The 18,790-nt window shown below is 37.2% G+C and overlaps 1 protein-coding gene across 4 annotated transcripts in view; it reads left to right on the top strand.

The window, feature by feature from the left end:
• Positions 1 to 18,790, top strand: part of AKT3 (AKT serine/threonine kinase 3) — a 159,007-nt gene that overhangs the window by 124,205 nt on the left and 16,012 nt on the right. For all 4 annotated transcript variants that reach the window (XM_065057885.1, XM_065057882.1, XM_065057883.1 and 1 more), the window contains exons 11-12: positions 12,840 to 13,054; positions 15,755 to 15,842. In XM_065057885.1, coding sequence (XP_064913957.1) covers positions 12,840 to 13,054; positions 15,755 to 15,842 — 303 coding nt within the window. The remainder of the gene's footprint in view (positions 1 to 12,839; positions 13,055 to 15,754; positions 15,843 to 18,790) is intronic.

Below are 18,790 nucleotides of genomic sequence, written 5' to 3'. Positions count from 1 at the left end.
AAGGGACTTCACGGATGATCATTCAAATGACTCTTCATAGATAATAGATGATCAGTGATAATTAGGTGTATTCCAATAACAGGGAAAACAGTAGGACCTCACTGAGTTTTATTAGCATAAAGGTACAGACTAGATGGATGGATGCATTTCTATAAGAACTAGTCTTTTATTTAAAGAAAAAAAAAGGCAAGAACATTTCTGTATAGTTTATGCAGTTACTGTCACTTAAAGGTGTGTAACAATAATTGAGACCAGAGTATATTCATAGCCTTTGTCCATAGGCACGAGAAGATCTGCATGTCTTATGACTTCCTTTAAAATGACAGCAGTGGAGATGAAGGAAGTATTAAGATAAGTTACACAATGCTTGTTTGCCTGTTTTTTTTTTTTGTGTGTGTGACCTTTCTTTTAGAAGTGGGAGTGAGAAAGATCATGTGTAGTCAATTATTTCCCTGAGTTTTACCTCAGAGAAGTGAAAGGTAAAACTCCTTTATCAAGAAGCAACTGCTGTCTTTCCTCACTTTTCACTTAATTCCTTATTTACAGATTTTCTATTTGAGAAAGATAGGGCTTTCATGTAGGGGCAACCCAAAATCTAGAACCTGGCCATCAAAGTTTAGTGGATGAATTTCATGGTACCCTGTACTGCAGGCATGGTTATAGCAAGAAAAAACACTTTTGCCATGTTAGAGGAATTGAAGTTGAATTTTCTAAGAATGTTGTGGTATATGCAGATTATAAAATGTTGAGGTAGATGCAGAAAAAGTATTTGTCAGTGGTGCAGTTATATAATATTATTTTAATGCTTGCTTTCATTGGATCAGCTTATTTGCCAAAGGCTGGGGTATTTTTGGACTGAGAATATGATGATTTACCATGTAACTGGTCTGATAACAGTTGAAACTAGGTGATATATAGGCAGACAGGGAACCACAGAAATGCACTGAGATAGGCTAGCATGGAAACTGATGTTTTCAGCCATGTTTTAAACAAGGATTTTAATGCAGGTGGAAGTTGCAGTGTGAATGTTACAGAAGAACAGGTGTGGGGAAAAACATGAAAGTGCTTGTTTGCAAAGAACTTGATGAAAATAGCCAACACCTTGGATAAACTGAGGCAGAGCTTGGGAGAGCTTAGCTAAGGTGATGGTGTCAAAAAGACCAGCATGTTATGCTACAGAGAAGATGATGTTGCATGGGTAATACAGCCAAGGCCTTTTTTCCTTTTTAGTTTCTTTTTTTACAATTTATTTTTTAAATTAATTATTTAATTAATGGAGGAGATAAAAGAATTTGACTAAAATAAGGAGGAGGATAGCAAGGGAGGTTAATAGGGGGTAAAAGGAATTCATGAAATTAGTTTACTGATCTCACAGGTAGATTGGTAGGCCAGAAAACATAGCTTAGAGATGAGAAGGTTTTTCTTGTGGGGAAAAACGTGGTTGTGAGCAGGAAAGAGAGTCTGGACTAAAGACAATCATGTTATTTTGTTAATTTTCTTGTAATAGAAACTAATAGAATGTTTTGGAGAGGGACACAAAAGGCAGGAGAAATTGATGAGCAACTTCAAATGAAGAGGAGCTCAGTGGAGAGTTGTTTGGTTAGGAATATAGAGTAACTGAAGGCCAGAATGATTTTTGTTGTGGCTTATGCAGTTTCCTTTTTATCTTCATTTAAATTTAATTTGGATTTAAAGATAACTGAAGCATTGATGTAACGTGCTTTTTGAAATTCTGTGCAACTTCGATGTAAGTAATAGGTATATTCCATTATTTTCCACCTCTAGAAGTACTGGATGGAAAAGGGAATTTGGGCAAAAAGTCACGAATTGATGGAAAGCAGTTGTTAAGATGTTGGTAGATGCCATCTGCATTCACAGCGCTTTAAGACCTGTATGAACTTCTAAGAGTTGGAACAATGCTGTAAAGAGAAACTGTGGAAAAGAAATTTTGTGTTAGACTCGGTCTTCCATCATGTTCTACAGAGCAAATTCTGACTCATATTTGGTTCCCTCTGCTGAGCATTAATGAGTATTGATGGTCAGTGGCTTTTGGGATTTTTTGGGGGAAGCGGTAGTTCCTGTTGTTTGGCTTCTTTTGATTTTCTTCACTTCTGTTAATTCTTTTTTTAGAGAAAGGCTAATGAGACACTCCACCAAATTGTCTCTACTGATACAGCTATATTGGTATTCTGTTTCTGGGTGGTTTTGCTAAAGACCTGAGAGGCTTGTAGTGGTGCTCTAACAAGACAGAATTTCCTACATGAATTCTCTTAGAGTGAGGTTAATCTATTTTTGGAGGGTGGGAGGTAAGTTTGTTTCTCTAGCTTTAGGCCTGTTTTGTTCTTTTCACATTAACACTGTATTAAGAAGTGCATTTACAAGCAGAAATGCTGTGCTGAAGCACATTGGAGTTCAGGAAACAGATAACTACACCATTCAGCTTTTGTGCCTTGATGGTAATTTCCAGTTACTTAGCATGTAGAAACAGCATCTGCTGCGTTGTTGAGGAATTGCATTGCATTTCGATGCATTTCTACCCTTGGCTTAGTGTCTTTGGTTCTCCAGCATTTCCATGAGAGTTCATACACCCTTGCAATTATGAGAGTCTTTTATTCCTAGTCCTGTGGCAGCCTGGAGAGAAGGCCCAGGCTGTGGCTGTCCAGAAGTAGGCTCCTTGTAGCATCTCATCCTGTGCCTCAGGCAACATTGTGCAGACAGACTCAGTCAAGATGGATGTGTGAACTTGTGTGGATATATTTCTGGGTTTTGTTCCTCTCTTTGAATATAATCTTTTTAGTGCTGAGCTAATTATGTAGTCTCAGTTTTGCTGTTGAGTTAGAGTACCTGATCAACTTTCCAACTGTAAAACAGTTTGAAAATCAAATGTAGCTTACATGCAAGACCCAACAAAATTAGAAGTGTTAAGTACGTTTTGGCAGTTCACTTTTATTATGCCCAGTCCTCAAATGTACCAGCAGACAATCATCTGAATGTTAGTTATTTTTCACATGCTTATGTGATCACACAAAAAGTACATGCTAAAAAGAAGCAGATGGTGACAGATGGGGAAGGTTGAATAAGGTGGTTTTGGAAACCTAGAAAAATGCACTTCTGTAATGGTGTAAAAATAAAAATTCTTTGATCACCAAGTTAGAATGAACAAAATAGAGTGCCCCCCCCCCCAAAAAAAAAAAATAAAAATACCAAAAACCAAAAAAACCCCACCCCCCAAAAAACTTCACTGTTAAAAAGAAATGGAACCTATGAGCATTCATTGTATATTTAGGAAAGTATATTGTGTAGTGTTGTTTTATCCAAGGATAGAATATTAGTTTCTATCAGTCAGAGACTTGAATAGGTAGTAGTTGCATTCTTTGTTTTAAAATGATGCATTCAAATCAATTGTGTTCCATGCTCAAAGAACGCTATCAGAAAGGGTCATTCTTTAATGTTACGTATTGGTAGTGTTGCAGTTGGTAGTTGGTTGTGATTATACTTTTCTTCTGATGTCAGAAGGATTTTAACCCTCTTATTACAATGGCAAATAAATTATTTGCATAATGGTGATACCCGTATGACTAGAGCTGATCTTTAACAGGCAGCATTACCTCTTTGTCACATAGGCACATGTAAAGCTGAATAAGTAGACATGATAGAAAATCAACAAAAAAGTACCATCTTTTGTGTATAGACGACCATATCCAAGGACCTGCTCTGCTATGAGGACTGAAGACTTGCTTATTCTTTTGCACTGGCTTAATGAAGTCCTACCACTCACATCTATTGCATTATATAAACAAAAAGACTCCTTTTTGAAAAAATTCAATGCTGAGATGTGTATTATTCCATAAAATAAAAAGTATCTAATTGATGAATATTTAATTGCTAAGTCTTCTACTAGCGTAATAATATGGTATAATAATGCCATAATTATTTTTTCTTTTTATATTTGAATAGGTGTTTGTCTTAACCTATAGTATGAGACATTACTAATTCCTAGTGAGGCAGAATGCCTGGCTTTTGGTTCTTGGCTTTTGCTTAAAACCAAAGAGTCCCAACCTCTCATAACATGTCCTCATTTTCCTGAAAGCATAGGTAGTTTGCTTAGTACCCAACACTATAGTTATGTTGTTGTGCTTTGCTTAACTAATTTTCTTTTGGCATCAAAAAGGTAGTTCAAGTTTATTTACTCTCTGTTTACCTAGATGCTTCATGCATAATCTGATTCTTAGCAGAGGCACAATAGAGTTTATTTTACCTGTGGAAATGTGGTTTTGTGTTGGCATGTGCTCTTGAGCAGCTGTCTGTTGTATATTTGGCTACATTTTATTTCTGGGTGAGGACCAGTGAGGGGTGCGAGGACAAATATCATCTATGCCTGAAAATACTTTTCCTTTAGATTTATGGGTGATTCACAATACGGAATTTTCTCTTTATACTAGAATTCCAAGTACCAAATTATTTTTTTACCTTGAAAGGAAATAGAAAAAAAAAAGTTGTTTTTTCCTGAAATTCTAGCACCTCATGAAAATTCAGATGTGGCCTTTTTTCAGTTTTGCTATCAGTTATTATATTTTATTGTACCACACTGTGTCATCTTATACTCCTAAGTCATCAAAAATGCCGGTTGAATTTGGTCATTTGTGTCAGCTTGGCATTGCCAGTGGGACCCTGAGATGAACAGGATGAAATGTGGACAAGGCAGGGTATCCAGAGCAGAACATCATTTATTGGCAATAACCACTATCAAGATCAAAAGATGGGAGCATTTAGATGTGGGTACAAAAGCATTGCTCAGTTACATCTACAGAAGAGTTCCTGCAACAACAGATAAATTAGCACAAGAATTAGACTTTCTCCTGAAGCCAGATAACCAATGATGTAACAAGAATTTGAATTTTCATGCAATCTGGTTAATCTCACCAGGCACAAAAACTAATTGTCCACATGCAGTATCAAGACTTCTCAAGGGGAAAGATGTAACAAATATGCAAAAATAATAAAACAAACAAAAGACTAGAAAATGGATTAGCTCCACACTGCCCATAAATAACAGTGGTGTACAGAACAAAACTTTATGGCAGAGAGCAATTTTCCAATAAAAAAAACATTTTTTTTTTTGTAAAACAAACAAGTATGACAATTCTTACAAAGACGGTCTCAATAACATGCTTGAAGCTTTTTTTCATTAATTTTCATTTAATCAATGCAAACATTATTTCCATTTCAGCAAAAGCCTTTAGTTTTTCCGAGGGTAATGAAGCATAAACAAAAGCTGAACAAATGCTGTGTAACATCAGTAAAAATTCAAAATCATTTCAGGAAGAATGAGCAACCAGAGAGAAATATCACAGTATTAACATTATTTATTACTTCGTACACATCTTGCATCTCATGGCAGTCAATGTTATGGACACTACTGCTAGTGCAGTGATAATTAATACAGATAGGAACATGTCTACAGTTTTTCTTCCAATGGTAGAGTTACGAGAGAAGTGCCATCTTTCTGTAGACTAAAATCATCTTTTGCTTGTACTGGTTGCCTTCTATGAAAGGTGTCTTTTATTTCTAGAACAGAATTATTTTAGCTTCCCCCCCCCACTACACCCCCCATTGAATAGGTTTTACTTTTGAGAGATCCTTTTACTGTGATGTGGGGTCTTTTTGGTTTTGTTTTTTAATGGTTGCCGTTGACTTCTTAGAGTCCTTTGTTAGAACATTTCTTTCATTTGTGACAGTATAACTTTTTTTAAAATTTACTCAAGTTGGAGTCCCTTGTAGGAGGTTAAACATATTTGTTATTATTACTTTTTCTTTACTCTAGGAGACTTTGCTTAATTCACATTTACACCAAAATGTACCATTTTTGATGAAGCACAATGTGTGCCAGCAAATGAAATACAATTAGTTTGCTGTTTTTTTTAAAGGTTATGTAACAAAAACCTAGGTTAGATGGGGGAAGTCTCTAGTACAAAAATGTATTGGGAAGATAGTTTGTGTTAGGACCAAAAGGAAAGCAGCAATGCAAGCCAGATTCAAAATAGAGAAAAACGACCTGCAAAAATTAGAGCAGTAGAAAATTACAGCAGTGACATAAAACTTTCTTTCTTGACTTAATTCTCAGGTATCTATTTCCCAGGGTATCTATAATATTGATATTTTGTCTTTTCACCTCTGTATAATAAAAACAATGAGTATTCATTCAAGTGTATTTTTACTTTTGACATAGCAATATTTTCACAGTTCATACCAAGATACATTTATAATAACTAAATTCATGTAATACTTGACAAACATACTTTTCTGCAGGAAGAGTTTTCATACATATGGATAAAAGTCTGTTTCTATAAAGAAATGTGTATTACCTTTGTTCATTAGTGTTAGATTATAAGCTTTCCCATTGTTGCAGTTGTTACCACAATTGATAGAAAGTTCTAGCAAATACACCTTTTAACTTGAGGTCAATAATATGTAGGTGAATATTTGTTAGCAGACCAACAACTGTAACAGTAAAAATGTGTGAAGGGTTACCAGGAATGCTTAAGGAACATACACTCCACCTGAACCGTAAGGTTAATTGGAAACAGTTTTTTCCCCTTAAATTAACAGTACATTGGTGTATCCAAGTTCTCAGTTTTCTTTCACAACATAGGTGTGCAGACAGTTTGTTTAGATGTTTAAATATTTTCCCATCTGTTCTGTCAAAATTATTGATTGAGCAACAAGCTATTTGTAATGTCCTATCAGAAAGTCTATATCTAATGTATTAAGAGAAACCATAAGTAGGTCAAAAATGTGATTGCTTTTCCAATAAGTTGCCTTGGCTATCTAGCACAAAGGAAGAAACTTATATTTTGGAATTGTTCTTTTAAAGATAAAACCCAATACTGACAGCCGTTTGTAGAAGATTAGAAGGAATTGTATGAAACCTTTCATTTTCAAGGTTATTGCTAAATTTGTCTGTGTTTGCTGAGTCCAGAAGTTACAGCAGCTAACTACCTTTTAGAGCTCTGTGGGAAGTACATTTCTTGGTTGTGTGAATTACTGTTGTGTAACCAAAAATCTTCCAGAGACTGCTCTTCAGGGATGTTTTGTTTCAAGAAAATGCAGTTAAGACAGGATTAAGGGATTTTCTGCCTTCAGCTCTGAGGCGGTCACACCTTATCCAGAATTCTGGGAAGTACTGGAGAATCCTAGTTTCACTGAAGGCCAGGGCAAATACACGATTGACTTAAGATGGTCACAGACTTCACCTGTTATACTGCTGGCTAACCTCCTAAAAAAACTTATTTTCACAGAGCCTTGTAAAAGCATTGCATGTGTTTGTATCGACTTCTCTTTGACTGACTCATTTAATTGCCTTTGTCCCTAGTCCCTGCCCCAAGCCCTTGTAAACAGGAATTTGCATGTGTCTCAAGCTGCTGCCTCCCGGAGTATTCTGAGGTCTAGCTACTGAAGAAATAAAGAGATAATAAAACGTATCTTTTCACTGGTTGTTCACCATAAAAATTAAATGGACATCAAATTCTGTGGACTGCATGTTAGGCTCTTGAAGGAATAATATACCTAAAGCAAAGTACACCTAGAGATGTATTGATTGATTAAACTCTACAACCACTGGTGAAGTAGAGAGTGAAGTCTTTTTAATAGTTTTGGTTTTCAGTAAAGAGAAAGCTTCTGGTGGTACTAATAATTTTTGTTAATATTTTTGAGTCCGAGACAGTGGACTTTTCAGCATTTGGGAATACTATTAGAAGATTATTTTGTTTTTTTTGGTCAAGAAATGCGAATGCAATAATTATTTTTTTCTGATCTGCAGTAACTTGTCAGCAAAATGAATTGTGTGAGGGGCAAACACAGTCGAATTACTGTGATCTTAGCAGTCCTGCAGTGTGTTTGTGTTGTCTTAGTCATCACAAAGGCTAAGTACAAGCTGTGAACTGATTGTTTTATTTTATACGTAGAGCTTGATGGCCTTTGCTCTGTGTACGAGGTTATTGCTGATATATTTCCAGAAACCCCAAAGTGTGCAGAGGCAGTAGAGTCACTAGAAAATACTGTGTTTTCATTTTACACTTGGCTATTGCTGCTATCTCAGTAAATTGTTAAAAAATTGAGTTGCCTTTTGACCACAATAAAGATGAAAGTTTTGAGATAAATAAATAACTTTCCCTTAGTTGAAACTGTAATATTATCCAGTGCCTCTAAAGAATCCATAAAAGCACTGAAGTACCTGCGTCTGCCTGGATAATCTCTCTTGCTGGTTAGAAAATGTTTCTGTTACTTAACCTTTGCATATTTATCTAAGACAGGAAAAACACAAACTTCAGCAGCACCTCTGCAGCTTTTAAAAAAGCATCTGTATAAACCCAGGCTGTCCTCAGACTGCAGGTGTAGGTGTAAATTTTAGAAGAGCATCGATGCCTGTGCAGACTGCAGTGGTTCTGGTGCAGCAATGAGATTATGCCCACGCTGGAATCCCGTAATACTGCTGGAGTGCTTTAGAGAAATACAGGTTCGGAGGAGAATCGGGTCCTTCATCTTCCCATTAATTGAGCACGACTGCTGCAGCTGCCTGTGCCTGCAGAAGTAACTGGGAGAGTCAGTGTCATTTCTCTGGTATAACTTTAGGGCAGCATTTGACGAGCATTTCTTTCTGCAGCAATGCTGCATCCAATGCTGCCTGCCCTGGTGCTCGCACTTGTGTTGCTGCAGCTGTTCACATGGCAATTGAGTGTCTCAGGTCAGAAGACTTGATTCAGATTAAAAAATAACCCAGGGAGAAACTATTTTTCCTTTTTTCTTAGTACTGGTCTGCTCTCTGGTGTAGTGTGTTGAGCAGTTTTGGCAAGGTAAGGGAAGTTGTGGTGAGGGAATAGAAACAAGAGTGTGAGTTAGGCTGGCACTGCCTCTGAAAGAACCAGTTGTTGAACTAGAGCCCTTAAAACAAATGGAGTAATACTCCCTCAAGTAATAAAAATGATGTTCACGTTTTGAGTTTTATTTCCCGTAATCTATGCTATCGTCCAGACGGCACTGCAGTCAGCCCACCTCCTGCTTTACTCAATGCTGGGAAGTCACTTGGGTGCAGTGATGATGTGAGGTTTAAAATAGGGGTGAGTGACTATGAATGTTATCCATGCACCGAGGTCGTTGTGCTGGATCTCTCACCTTCTAAAACCTCACCTAAATCTTGGGATTTTGGCACCCCATGTGTGAAGCAGATGAAGGAAGGGAAGTCGCATATCTGAATGATCTGACTATTTAAACGGATTTTGTGGAAGAAAGCAAGTAACTTCATCTTTGTTTCATGAAAATGCACCTGAGTGGAGTACGTACCCAGTGTAGCTGCTCTTTCTGTAGTTTGTGAGTTCCCTGTGATTGTTCTGTGTGATATCCCTAGAAAACATTAATATATTACTTTACAACAGATACCAGATTGGTTGAGCGTGTGCCCTTTATGATGGTTTCAGTGGGCCTGCTGCCTTTCCTGCTGTGACCTTGAAGGGACTGTGTTGTTAGGACAGTGTATTCGCTTAAAGATAGATTTGTGGGCGAAGGGAAGAGAGTTGGCTGGAGGTGATGGAGGCAGCTTTTAAGGGCAGTGTACAAAGCCCAAGAGATCAAACGTTCCACTGTGTCTGTGCCTGGCCAAGTGCTTAGACTGGTACCCCATGTACACAAGGATACCCCACAAATACTGGAGGGACAGTAGTATCAGACCTCACAGCCAAAGGAGGCACGTCTAAAAGCAGCTACCTACCTCACGGTAAGCAGAAAACTGAATTATTCATAGGTTCAAAGCCTGCAGCTGTGTGTCATGTTCATTTTAGCACTGAGTCGAAGCTTTCTTGACCTATGTTCAGTGTAATTAAAGCCTAATCCCTCAAAACCAGGAATTGTTTGGAAAGGGTTCTGTAATGCTGGGGCCGTGTGTATAGACATGTATGGATTTGGTTGTAGGAGCTGCTGGACTCCAGCACTTCCATTGATTTGTCACAGTCTATAAATCCTGGCATTTCTTAACACCACGAAGAGAAGGAAAGACTTAAAGGAAATAATTGTGTGTATTTACTGTGAGTGTATTATGCACAATTTTATTGCATTTATATTAAAATAAGTTGAGATTCAGTTTGCTTTATTTACACTATTTTCAGGCTGTTTTCCTTTTGCCTAAATGAAACCCTTTTGATGTTCTTGCTTGTCTGGCTGGCTGTAAACCAGGTATTTAAACAAAAATAAAGAGTTGCCAGTTTTGCCAGCTGGGGATGAGAACCCGGCTGGTGATATGCGGGTTCGGGAGGCAGTTAATCTGGCTTTTATGCTTTTTTATGATTTTATGTAAAAAGAGGTTAAAAATCACATTTGGCTCTTTCTTTGTACCACTGTTTTGTTGCTGTTGTGGGAATGCAGCAAAAGGTTGCTCATACTTTTTTATTACTGTTAGGTAAAGTCCTGCATAAATTAGGTAAAGCCCCAGATACATTTTGCTTTAGCTATTGGCCATGTCATTTGCCTTGTTCAAAGAATAATACGTTTTTTTCTTCCTGTTGCCTTCTTTTATAAATCACACATGCAAACCACATCTCAACTTACTTGTAAAAAGAACCTACCACTGCTTCACAATTTTATGTTTTACTAGCTTCAAAAGAAAAGAGTAGCTCACTGTACAAATAGGAGAGATGGTAATGGTGCTAATAGATACAGTAGAAAAATATATAATGCTTTTATTCTGTGGCAGAAGAAATGGTGATTTAAAGACAAGCGTCACAGATTTCATATACAGTTTTTCAGCAAATACCTTGCAATATGCTCAAACTCATAAAACATTTAATTAATTTTAAAATGCAGGAGTTATTTTAGTTAGTTTTGTCATATGTACTTATTCAGATAATTTGTTGTATTTTACACTTTCCAAAATTTCACCCTCTATTTGGAAATATCAATGATGTAACGAGTCTGTGTGTTTTGGCACAGTTGTAAATAGTATGTGTTAATGTGTTAATATTTATGATTTTTTAATCTTATATACACAAGAGGGATTTGTAAGATACTTCTTTTCATCATGTTTCTACTACTAATCCTTAAGGACAGTGGAAACTAGGAACATGAATGCGTTGATTACTGTGGGATTGTCAAATTTGCCATACTGGGTCGGATTGCATTTTGTTTCTGCTAAAAGCACTTCAGAGCAGGTCTGGATTTACTGGGGGAGAAAAAGCAGAGGCAGATAAATGAGCTCAATGCCCCTTGTTAGGCCTGGCTAAGGTAGCACGTGTCCTGTGATGTGGTCACGGCTGCATTTAGTGTCCCCAGATGGGCAAGGACTGTGTCTGCCCTTACTTCAGAGGAAATTACTGGAAGTCATCTTATACTTTTTAGACAATCACAAGATAATGTACTCACAGGAAAAGGTAATTTCTGACCTGTTAGACGCTGCCTTATCATTAAAGCCTGAAGGCTTTACTACGCATCACCAGATTTTTGCTACTAAATGACTGTTCCTGTGTGTCTGCTTACAATTTGAATCTGAGTGAGCTCTTGGTGGTGGTGATTGCATGTGTCTGTGTGTTGTAAAAAGTATTTTGTTTTCTGTAGATCAGTTTGCTGGTTTTATTTCTTTCTTTTTTTTTTTTTTTTTTTTAAATCAGTCATATGTGCTGCCTTTCACATTCTGTCTTTTAAGGATAGAGAAAATTTTTTGTAAAGAATTATTTAATTCTTCATAAATACAGTCCAGCTGTATTTGTTGCATTTCTTTGATCTTTCTAACCATTTATTATTATTTAAGTCTAATTTATTGTTTTAAGGTTTTTGCCTCTTTAATAGACCTTTCTGCAGCAAATATTGGCCATTTGGCGCACACAGTTTTAGCGCCTTCTGTATTACCATTTATTAACTTCTAACTGTTCTATCTTTTTTAAGTGAAAAGGTATGATCTAGAAATTCACAGAAACTGGAGTTATATATGTATATATCCAGTAGCCTTCAGTTTCCTTATTGCCTGTGGTTTCATTATGGGTGTATGCTGCTGTTATGTTGTCTCTATTTCTGCAGTTTAATATGAAGGTGTATTAAGCTCAGATTCCTTATTCCACTTCTCTGGAGCTGCTGGGAGAAAGGCTGTGGAGTATATTTTTAGGCACACACCACTGGAGGCATTATGTTAACAAATTATATAAAAGTTACCATATTTCTGTGATCATAGAATATCATATAAGCATAGTGCCATAATAGACATAGTATCATGTAAACATTGTCCTATTTCTTTGCACTAGCAGAGTTCAGCTGTTTGAACTACTAATGAAACTGTCAGGAGAAACACATTGAGGACTTTTAATATAAATAAAGATCATGAAGAAGCTAAGCTTATCTTAATAAGATTAAGGTGTTTCTAAATTTGAGGCTTTATTCTTACAGGTTGGGGTAAGGAGAGGGGAAGTGACTGAGCAAGGAGGTGCTTCACTTCTCCCAGAAGAACATTAACTGAGGCAGTAGTGCCTGTAGATGAAGTGCCCCTTCCTAAAACTGAGCACACTAGAAATGGGATGGTAGAGGACACAGGAGAGAGGCAGATGCGGTCCTGATCATTTTGGGCAGGTTATTCTCAGTTTCGTATTTTGTCCTTAGCAGCATGGTGCCCAGTATGCCTGGAATTTCAGTGGGTGTGTGGGTCAGTACTGCAGTTGCATGGATTGAGCCAGGTTCTGGGAGTCCTTGTAGTACACTCTGAAAATAAAGTCTTGGAAACACATTCACATAGAGGTGCATCAAATCAACTGAAATGACCATGTCTGAAATAGTGCATGTCTTACAGCTGGTTTTGGTTTCTGCCTTAGGTGTTGGAAGACAATGACTATGGTCGTGCAGTGGACTGGTGGGGATTAGGAGTTGTCATGTATGAAATGATGTGTGGAAGATTACCGTTCTACAACCAAGATCATGAGAAACTATTTGAACTGATACTAATGGAGGACATAAAATTTCCTCGAACTCTGTCTGCAGATGCAAAATCATTACTATCAGGCCTACTGATAAAGGATCCAAATAAGCGGTAAGTGAAATTACTTGGGTATACAGGCATAATAAATACTCTGATGATACTGCCTAATGTAAAAATAGGCCAGTGATGCCTCGTCTTCCTAACTGAAGGACCTGTCAGTCACTGGAAAGGGCTATATGCAGCCATACTGTCTCAGATTTTCCACTTTTTCAATACATCAGTGATGCACAAAGTGAGTTTAATGCACAAAAGGGGAAAAAGCATATGGAAAAGAAGACTTTTTCAGTCATTCACAGTAAACATGGGGATCTTTTCAGGTTTAGATCATGTACTGGAACAAAGGGAAACACTAAAGTGTTTTTCAGAGTATGACTTAACCGTGTGTTGGCTGAAGTGTCTCAGGGGGACTATACCACTTTTTCTTGGAAGTGATCATGCCAGAAGACATGTATAGACAGCCACAGATAGATTTTGTTAGGCTATGTAGATAGATGGCATATTAGACCGTGGACACTAGAAACACGTGAAAGAAAACATCTTCTGAGTGGAATCTAAATACAGTGGTTTGAGAGGAAGTATCATCCCCCTGTTGCCTGTGCCGTTCTGTGGTGGGCTTTTCCCTCTGGGATTGTTGCCTGCCAAGAGGTGTTTTCCAGTGGCACCTGCACTGGACTAGCAGGGTCCAGTCCCCTCTGGTTCTAAAACAAATCTCTCTCTTTGTAAATCAGTGATATTTGTTTGTAGGTCCCCTCTTTTCCCCAAGCTCTCTGTTGTTCTTGCGAGTTTCTTGGCATGTTTTAAGGCTGCAGGCATTCTGTCTGTCTCTCTGTAGTCCTTCTTCACCCTCAGTTCATTCTCAGTAAGTTTTCAGCAGTGCGATTGCTCGCTGTCCCCCAGCGCAGGAGGGGTTGCCCTGTCTGAGGGCAACAGCCCCGCGTAGCAGCCAGGACAGCACGGGCAGTCACGTCAGCCTTGCTGCGCCTGCCCAGCCGTGCCGGGCTTGCTGGTTTCGCTGTGTGCAGTACAAGCAAACTGTGACCAACCAAATACATGGAGGGTAAAGTAAAAATGTGTTCCTGTAGCAACTCTTATGCATTTTGACCTCCGAACAATCTGACTCATCAAATGCATTAACCTTTAGAATTGAAAAGATACTTCCTTCTAATTAATCTTTGCAGACAGTAGTGTTTATTACAGACTTACATTTACAAGCTTATTCATATTCTAGTTGTGGTGCTAGCTAACGCTAAATAGGGTGAGAGCACAGAGGTTAACTGCAACTCAGCTTTTCTGTGAGCAGCTGTATGGGAAGATAGTGAGAGAAGTCTGGAGACTGCAGGCTCACTGGGATGCTTGGCAGAGATGTAGAGAATTTTACAATGAGTAGCTGAGGAACAAAGGAATACGTCTTGGAAGTGAGAATAACTTTATACTGCAAGACTGAGGTAGTAGTCTAGAATATTTTTGTAATTTGGCAGCAGGGTAATAATAATACAGATTTTTTTCCATGGTTATGGGAGTTATTGTTGCTTGCAAGAAATGCTTTATAGAGGAATTTATCTTACTTAAAAGGTTACTTTTAAAATTTGGCACTATATCTTCAGCAGTTCCTTTCAATGAAACACAAACTATTTATGTCAATCTTCTTGTCAATATTTAGCACGTATGGGCTGCTTGTTCAGTTAAGATTTAGATTTCTTTTTCCTGTTGCCTCTCCTTTCTGTTAGACCAGTAGGCTTGCCAGTGTCAGGAAGAAGTTAGATGACAGCTGAGCAGTCCTGAAAGTCCACATGTTGTTGAAAGGGGCAGAGGTTCTCTTCACTGGATGTGTGGTTCTTTCTGTAGCAACAACAGAAGCTCAAGGGAGCTCACTAAACTTGTTGAGTCAAATTTTGACAACAAAAAGCAGCCAGCTCTTTCTTGTTTTCTCATTGTGGGGTTAGTTTCCTTCAGGTTAGTGAGCTGGCTCAGCTTGCAGTTGTCAGTGGGAACGATGCTGTGGATGCAGGTGAGAGGGGAGAGGGATGGGCAGGAGTGGGACATTCCTGTCTTGGTGGTGGTGACCAGTTCCATGAGCTCAAATCACCATGGGCAAGTTCACCCAAAGTAGGTAGAATTAACTTCCTAAGATGGTTTGCCAGAGTCTGGCTTTGGCAAGCCATGGGCCACAGTGAGTAGTGTGGTTATTTACAATGGCCTTTAAATAACCTTCTCAGCAGGCCTACAATTTATTAATTTATACTAATTGACTCAGATTGAGACTATTCTGTGGTAATTGGTTAATTGTTACAGCATCCAGATGCAACAGCAGTGAACACTACATAAAACTGATGTGTGAGTCATTACTGATTCAGTGCCTGGCACCTGCTTGGTGAAATTTTATATCAGCATTGTTGGGTTTGTTTGGGTTTTTAATAGTGCCAGAAGGCGAGTTGGTCTTTCAAGAAAACTAAACTTAAGTATGTTTTTAAAATGAATGAATTATTAGAAAAGCTCATCATGGACAGGAGTGAACATTATAGTTGGATTAATCAAATAGATTAGGCCATGGCATGGCTACTTTGGCTATCACATTTTCTCTCAAGATCACCTTAATTCATAATAAAGAGATAAGAATTACTTATTAAATGGGTGAGAGTTGTTCCCAGAGAGTCAAAAACAAATGGTCACTTTTCCAACCATTGCAATAACTCAACCTGCCTTTAAGAGTAATGCTTGTTTAATATGATTTTTTTTCCTCACTCTCTTTAGACTTGGTGGAGGCCCAGATGACGCAAAAGAAATCATGCGTCACAGTTTCTTTGCTGGAGTAAACTGGCAAGATGTATATGATAAAAAGGTAAGTCTTTATATGACATTGAATAATCTGGCTTCTGCAAGGTGGTTTCAGCTGATAGTCATAGGACTGCTGCTCTCTGGACTTAATCGTGTTTTTCTTTGCAACTTTTTGTATTAATACAAATGAATAATTATTCAGAACTATGTGTACTTAATCTTTTGTTTTTCAGTGATAATTTGTCAGTGGACCAAATATAAATTTTTCAAACTAACCTAAACTCAGGAAGGGTTTTTCTTTTATTATGTAAATGTCAAAATCTTTTCCTTTCCTGTTTTTCTTACTGGGCCTTCAAGAGAAAAGTAGGTGTATGGCTCAAGATAATGTGAGAAGGTGTAACAGAAGTTTATACTGAATTATCTTTTTATTTCTGCCTTTTATTGAAAAAATGCTTTATGGCAATAGGAAAATGAAGTGTTTGGAAGGGACTCATAGCAAGAATCTACTTTCTGATTGTTTGTATTTGAGTAGAAATCTTTTTCAAACTTATTTTTGAAGAGATATCTAAGAAATTTAAAATAGCATTAAAAAACTGAGCCAAAACAGCTTGTGGAGAAAGCAAGTACTGAGAATTCAATTTGAACAGTTTTCTCTAAGCCTAGTTCTCTAAACCTAGTCCTGTTCCTGTAACAATCAACACTTTGGGGATGATTTTAGAAAATGAGTTTATCTTACTCGGTAGTGAAACTTAATTGACTTAAGTTGTTTTATATACAGAAGCTGATTTTATCGCAGTACTTGTATAAGAATTTACTTGTTGCTATAAACCCCCTTCTATTTTGATAAAGTCTCTTTTTTTTTCTCAACTGTTGTACATGGTTAATCTGCCAGTTGAGCTGCGTAATTTTAAAAGATAGATTTTTCTCCTTTTTTTTCTTTTCTTTGTTCAAATAAAAGGAAAATGGAAGACATACGAATGAGCAGAATATGTTTATGCTACAATGTCAATAGTACAAACTGTTTTGTTCAGTTGTTGTTGAACTGAAATTTTAAAAATGTGTAGTTGTTGGTGTGGTACTTCTCTGGCAAGTACTAGAATTGAAAAAAGAGCCTGTATACGATGATAGAAATATGGTACTCTGAAGTTACTTGATACAAGTGTGATTTTTCCCTGGCAGTATCATGAGGTTTCAAGAAACTCTAAAATAATCAGAGTAAGTGTATTAATTTAGTTACTTTGTGAGGTCAACCACTGGTTGGTTATGTAAGGACATTGTTGAGAAGCACTGTGAGGATAAAAGCTAAAAATATAAGTTGAGGACCTTTCTGGAGTTTAAAAAAACCCACTAAAATTGATTTGATTTCAATGTGGTAGGAGTGGGTGAGAAAGAAAAAGCTGTTACATTTCTCTTGCTCTGTTGAAAACGCTTTCTTGATTAGCTTACATTAGAAATAGAGCTCTCAATTCAATACTGTGTTCAACATCATACTTAGTTAAGAAAGTATGGATGCTCTTACATTTTTAAGCGTAAGCTTTGAGTTTTTCCAAATCTACATGGTAAGTGTTTTTCAGTCAATATCTTATTGTGAGCTATTAAAATAAAAGGAGGTATTTTCCAGGTATAAAAATCTATCTATAAAGATACAAATATATAAATGCAAGTATTTTGCTTTTATGTTCAAGGAGGTGGATGTAGCTTATTGGAGTATCATAACCGGAGAAAATGCAGTCATTCATTGCTTACTCTGCCCATTGTGGCTTTGCCAGTAAAAAATCAATTGAATTTCCTCAGTTGAACAGTTAGCTTCAAGGATCATAGGAATTGCTTTTGGGCAGTATTGGCACACAATGGATTCTTTATGGAAGCATAAGTCATGAAAATGACTTCTGACAGTACGTTTTTCTGTTTATTTGAAAAAATAGTTTTGTTCGTATTACAAAGCCATTTGTCTGGTTGGTTAAAATATATGGTTGCTCCTCTGCACGCGGAGTCTTATCTGTTGTGAAGTGTGCAGGATAAGACTGTGCTCTGAAATATGAACTTCAAACAAAAGAATAAGGTTAATGAACTTCCACTGAGTATGTTTGTTAGAATTCTTATATGAATCTTTTTGAGGTTTTGGTATTCTAAAATAACTCAGGAGGAAGGTGCATCAAACAAATTTGATTATTCAAATAGATCTATTCTATGCTTGCTTCTGTTGCTGTTCATTATTAGTAGTGTAGTTGTAGTCTTTAGCAGTAGGGTCACTTGATGAAATTGATAGTTGATATAATTATTTGCATAGTAAAAATATTTCACAGTATTCTTGCCTGAGGTTTATGCACCATGAAACTGTAATTTCCTGGCTACATTTCAGGAGTGTGTTTCTGTTAGCAATGAAAGAACTGAAGTTCACATTCAGAGTAATGGAAACCGAATAATAATGGGTATTCCAGTATTTGCTGGACGGCAGTTTTGTACATGTGCTCACTAAGCTCCTGTGCCTCTAATTTTATTAGTTTTACCACAGAATAAGTACACCTCTGTGCTTACTAGGTTATCACTTTACTGGTGTGATTAGAGAGAGAATTATATATCTGTAAACTCTGAGTAGTTCATGCAACAACAGTAGCTCTGTCAGTTCAAATGGATCCAAATGGTCAAATGGAATTATTAGCTCTCTGATACTACTAACTAATTAAACTAATTTGGTACTACACCATGATAATAAAATGTTGTATGGCACACTGGGGCAGAGAAGGTCGTTGCCTTTAAATGAAAAATGTATAGTAGTTAGCATTTGTGATCAGATGTATTTATTTTTGGCAGAAAAGCCATGAGGGCATATGAAAGAGAGCAGCCTGTGCCAGGTTCTTCCTGTGATCATCTCACCCCTGATGAGTTTTTATCTCTGTGCCTGAGTAGGAGAAATTGAATAGCTTGGCAAACTCTGAAGACTTCAAAAGCCCATATACTTCTAAATAAAATATTTGTTTTATTTTTAGCTAGAATCAGGAAGCCTTTTGA

The sequence above is a fragment of the Columba livia genome, chromosome 3, assembly GCF_036013475.1.
Source record: "Columba livia isolate bColLiv1 breed racing homer chromosome 3, bColLiv1.pat.W.v2, whole genome shotgun sequence".
Classification (NCBI taxonomy): domain Eukaryota; kingdom Metazoa; phylum Chordata; class Aves; order Columbiformes; family Columbidae; genus Columba; species Columba livia.
This window is presented reverse-complemented; position numbering and strand designations above follow the sequence as displayed.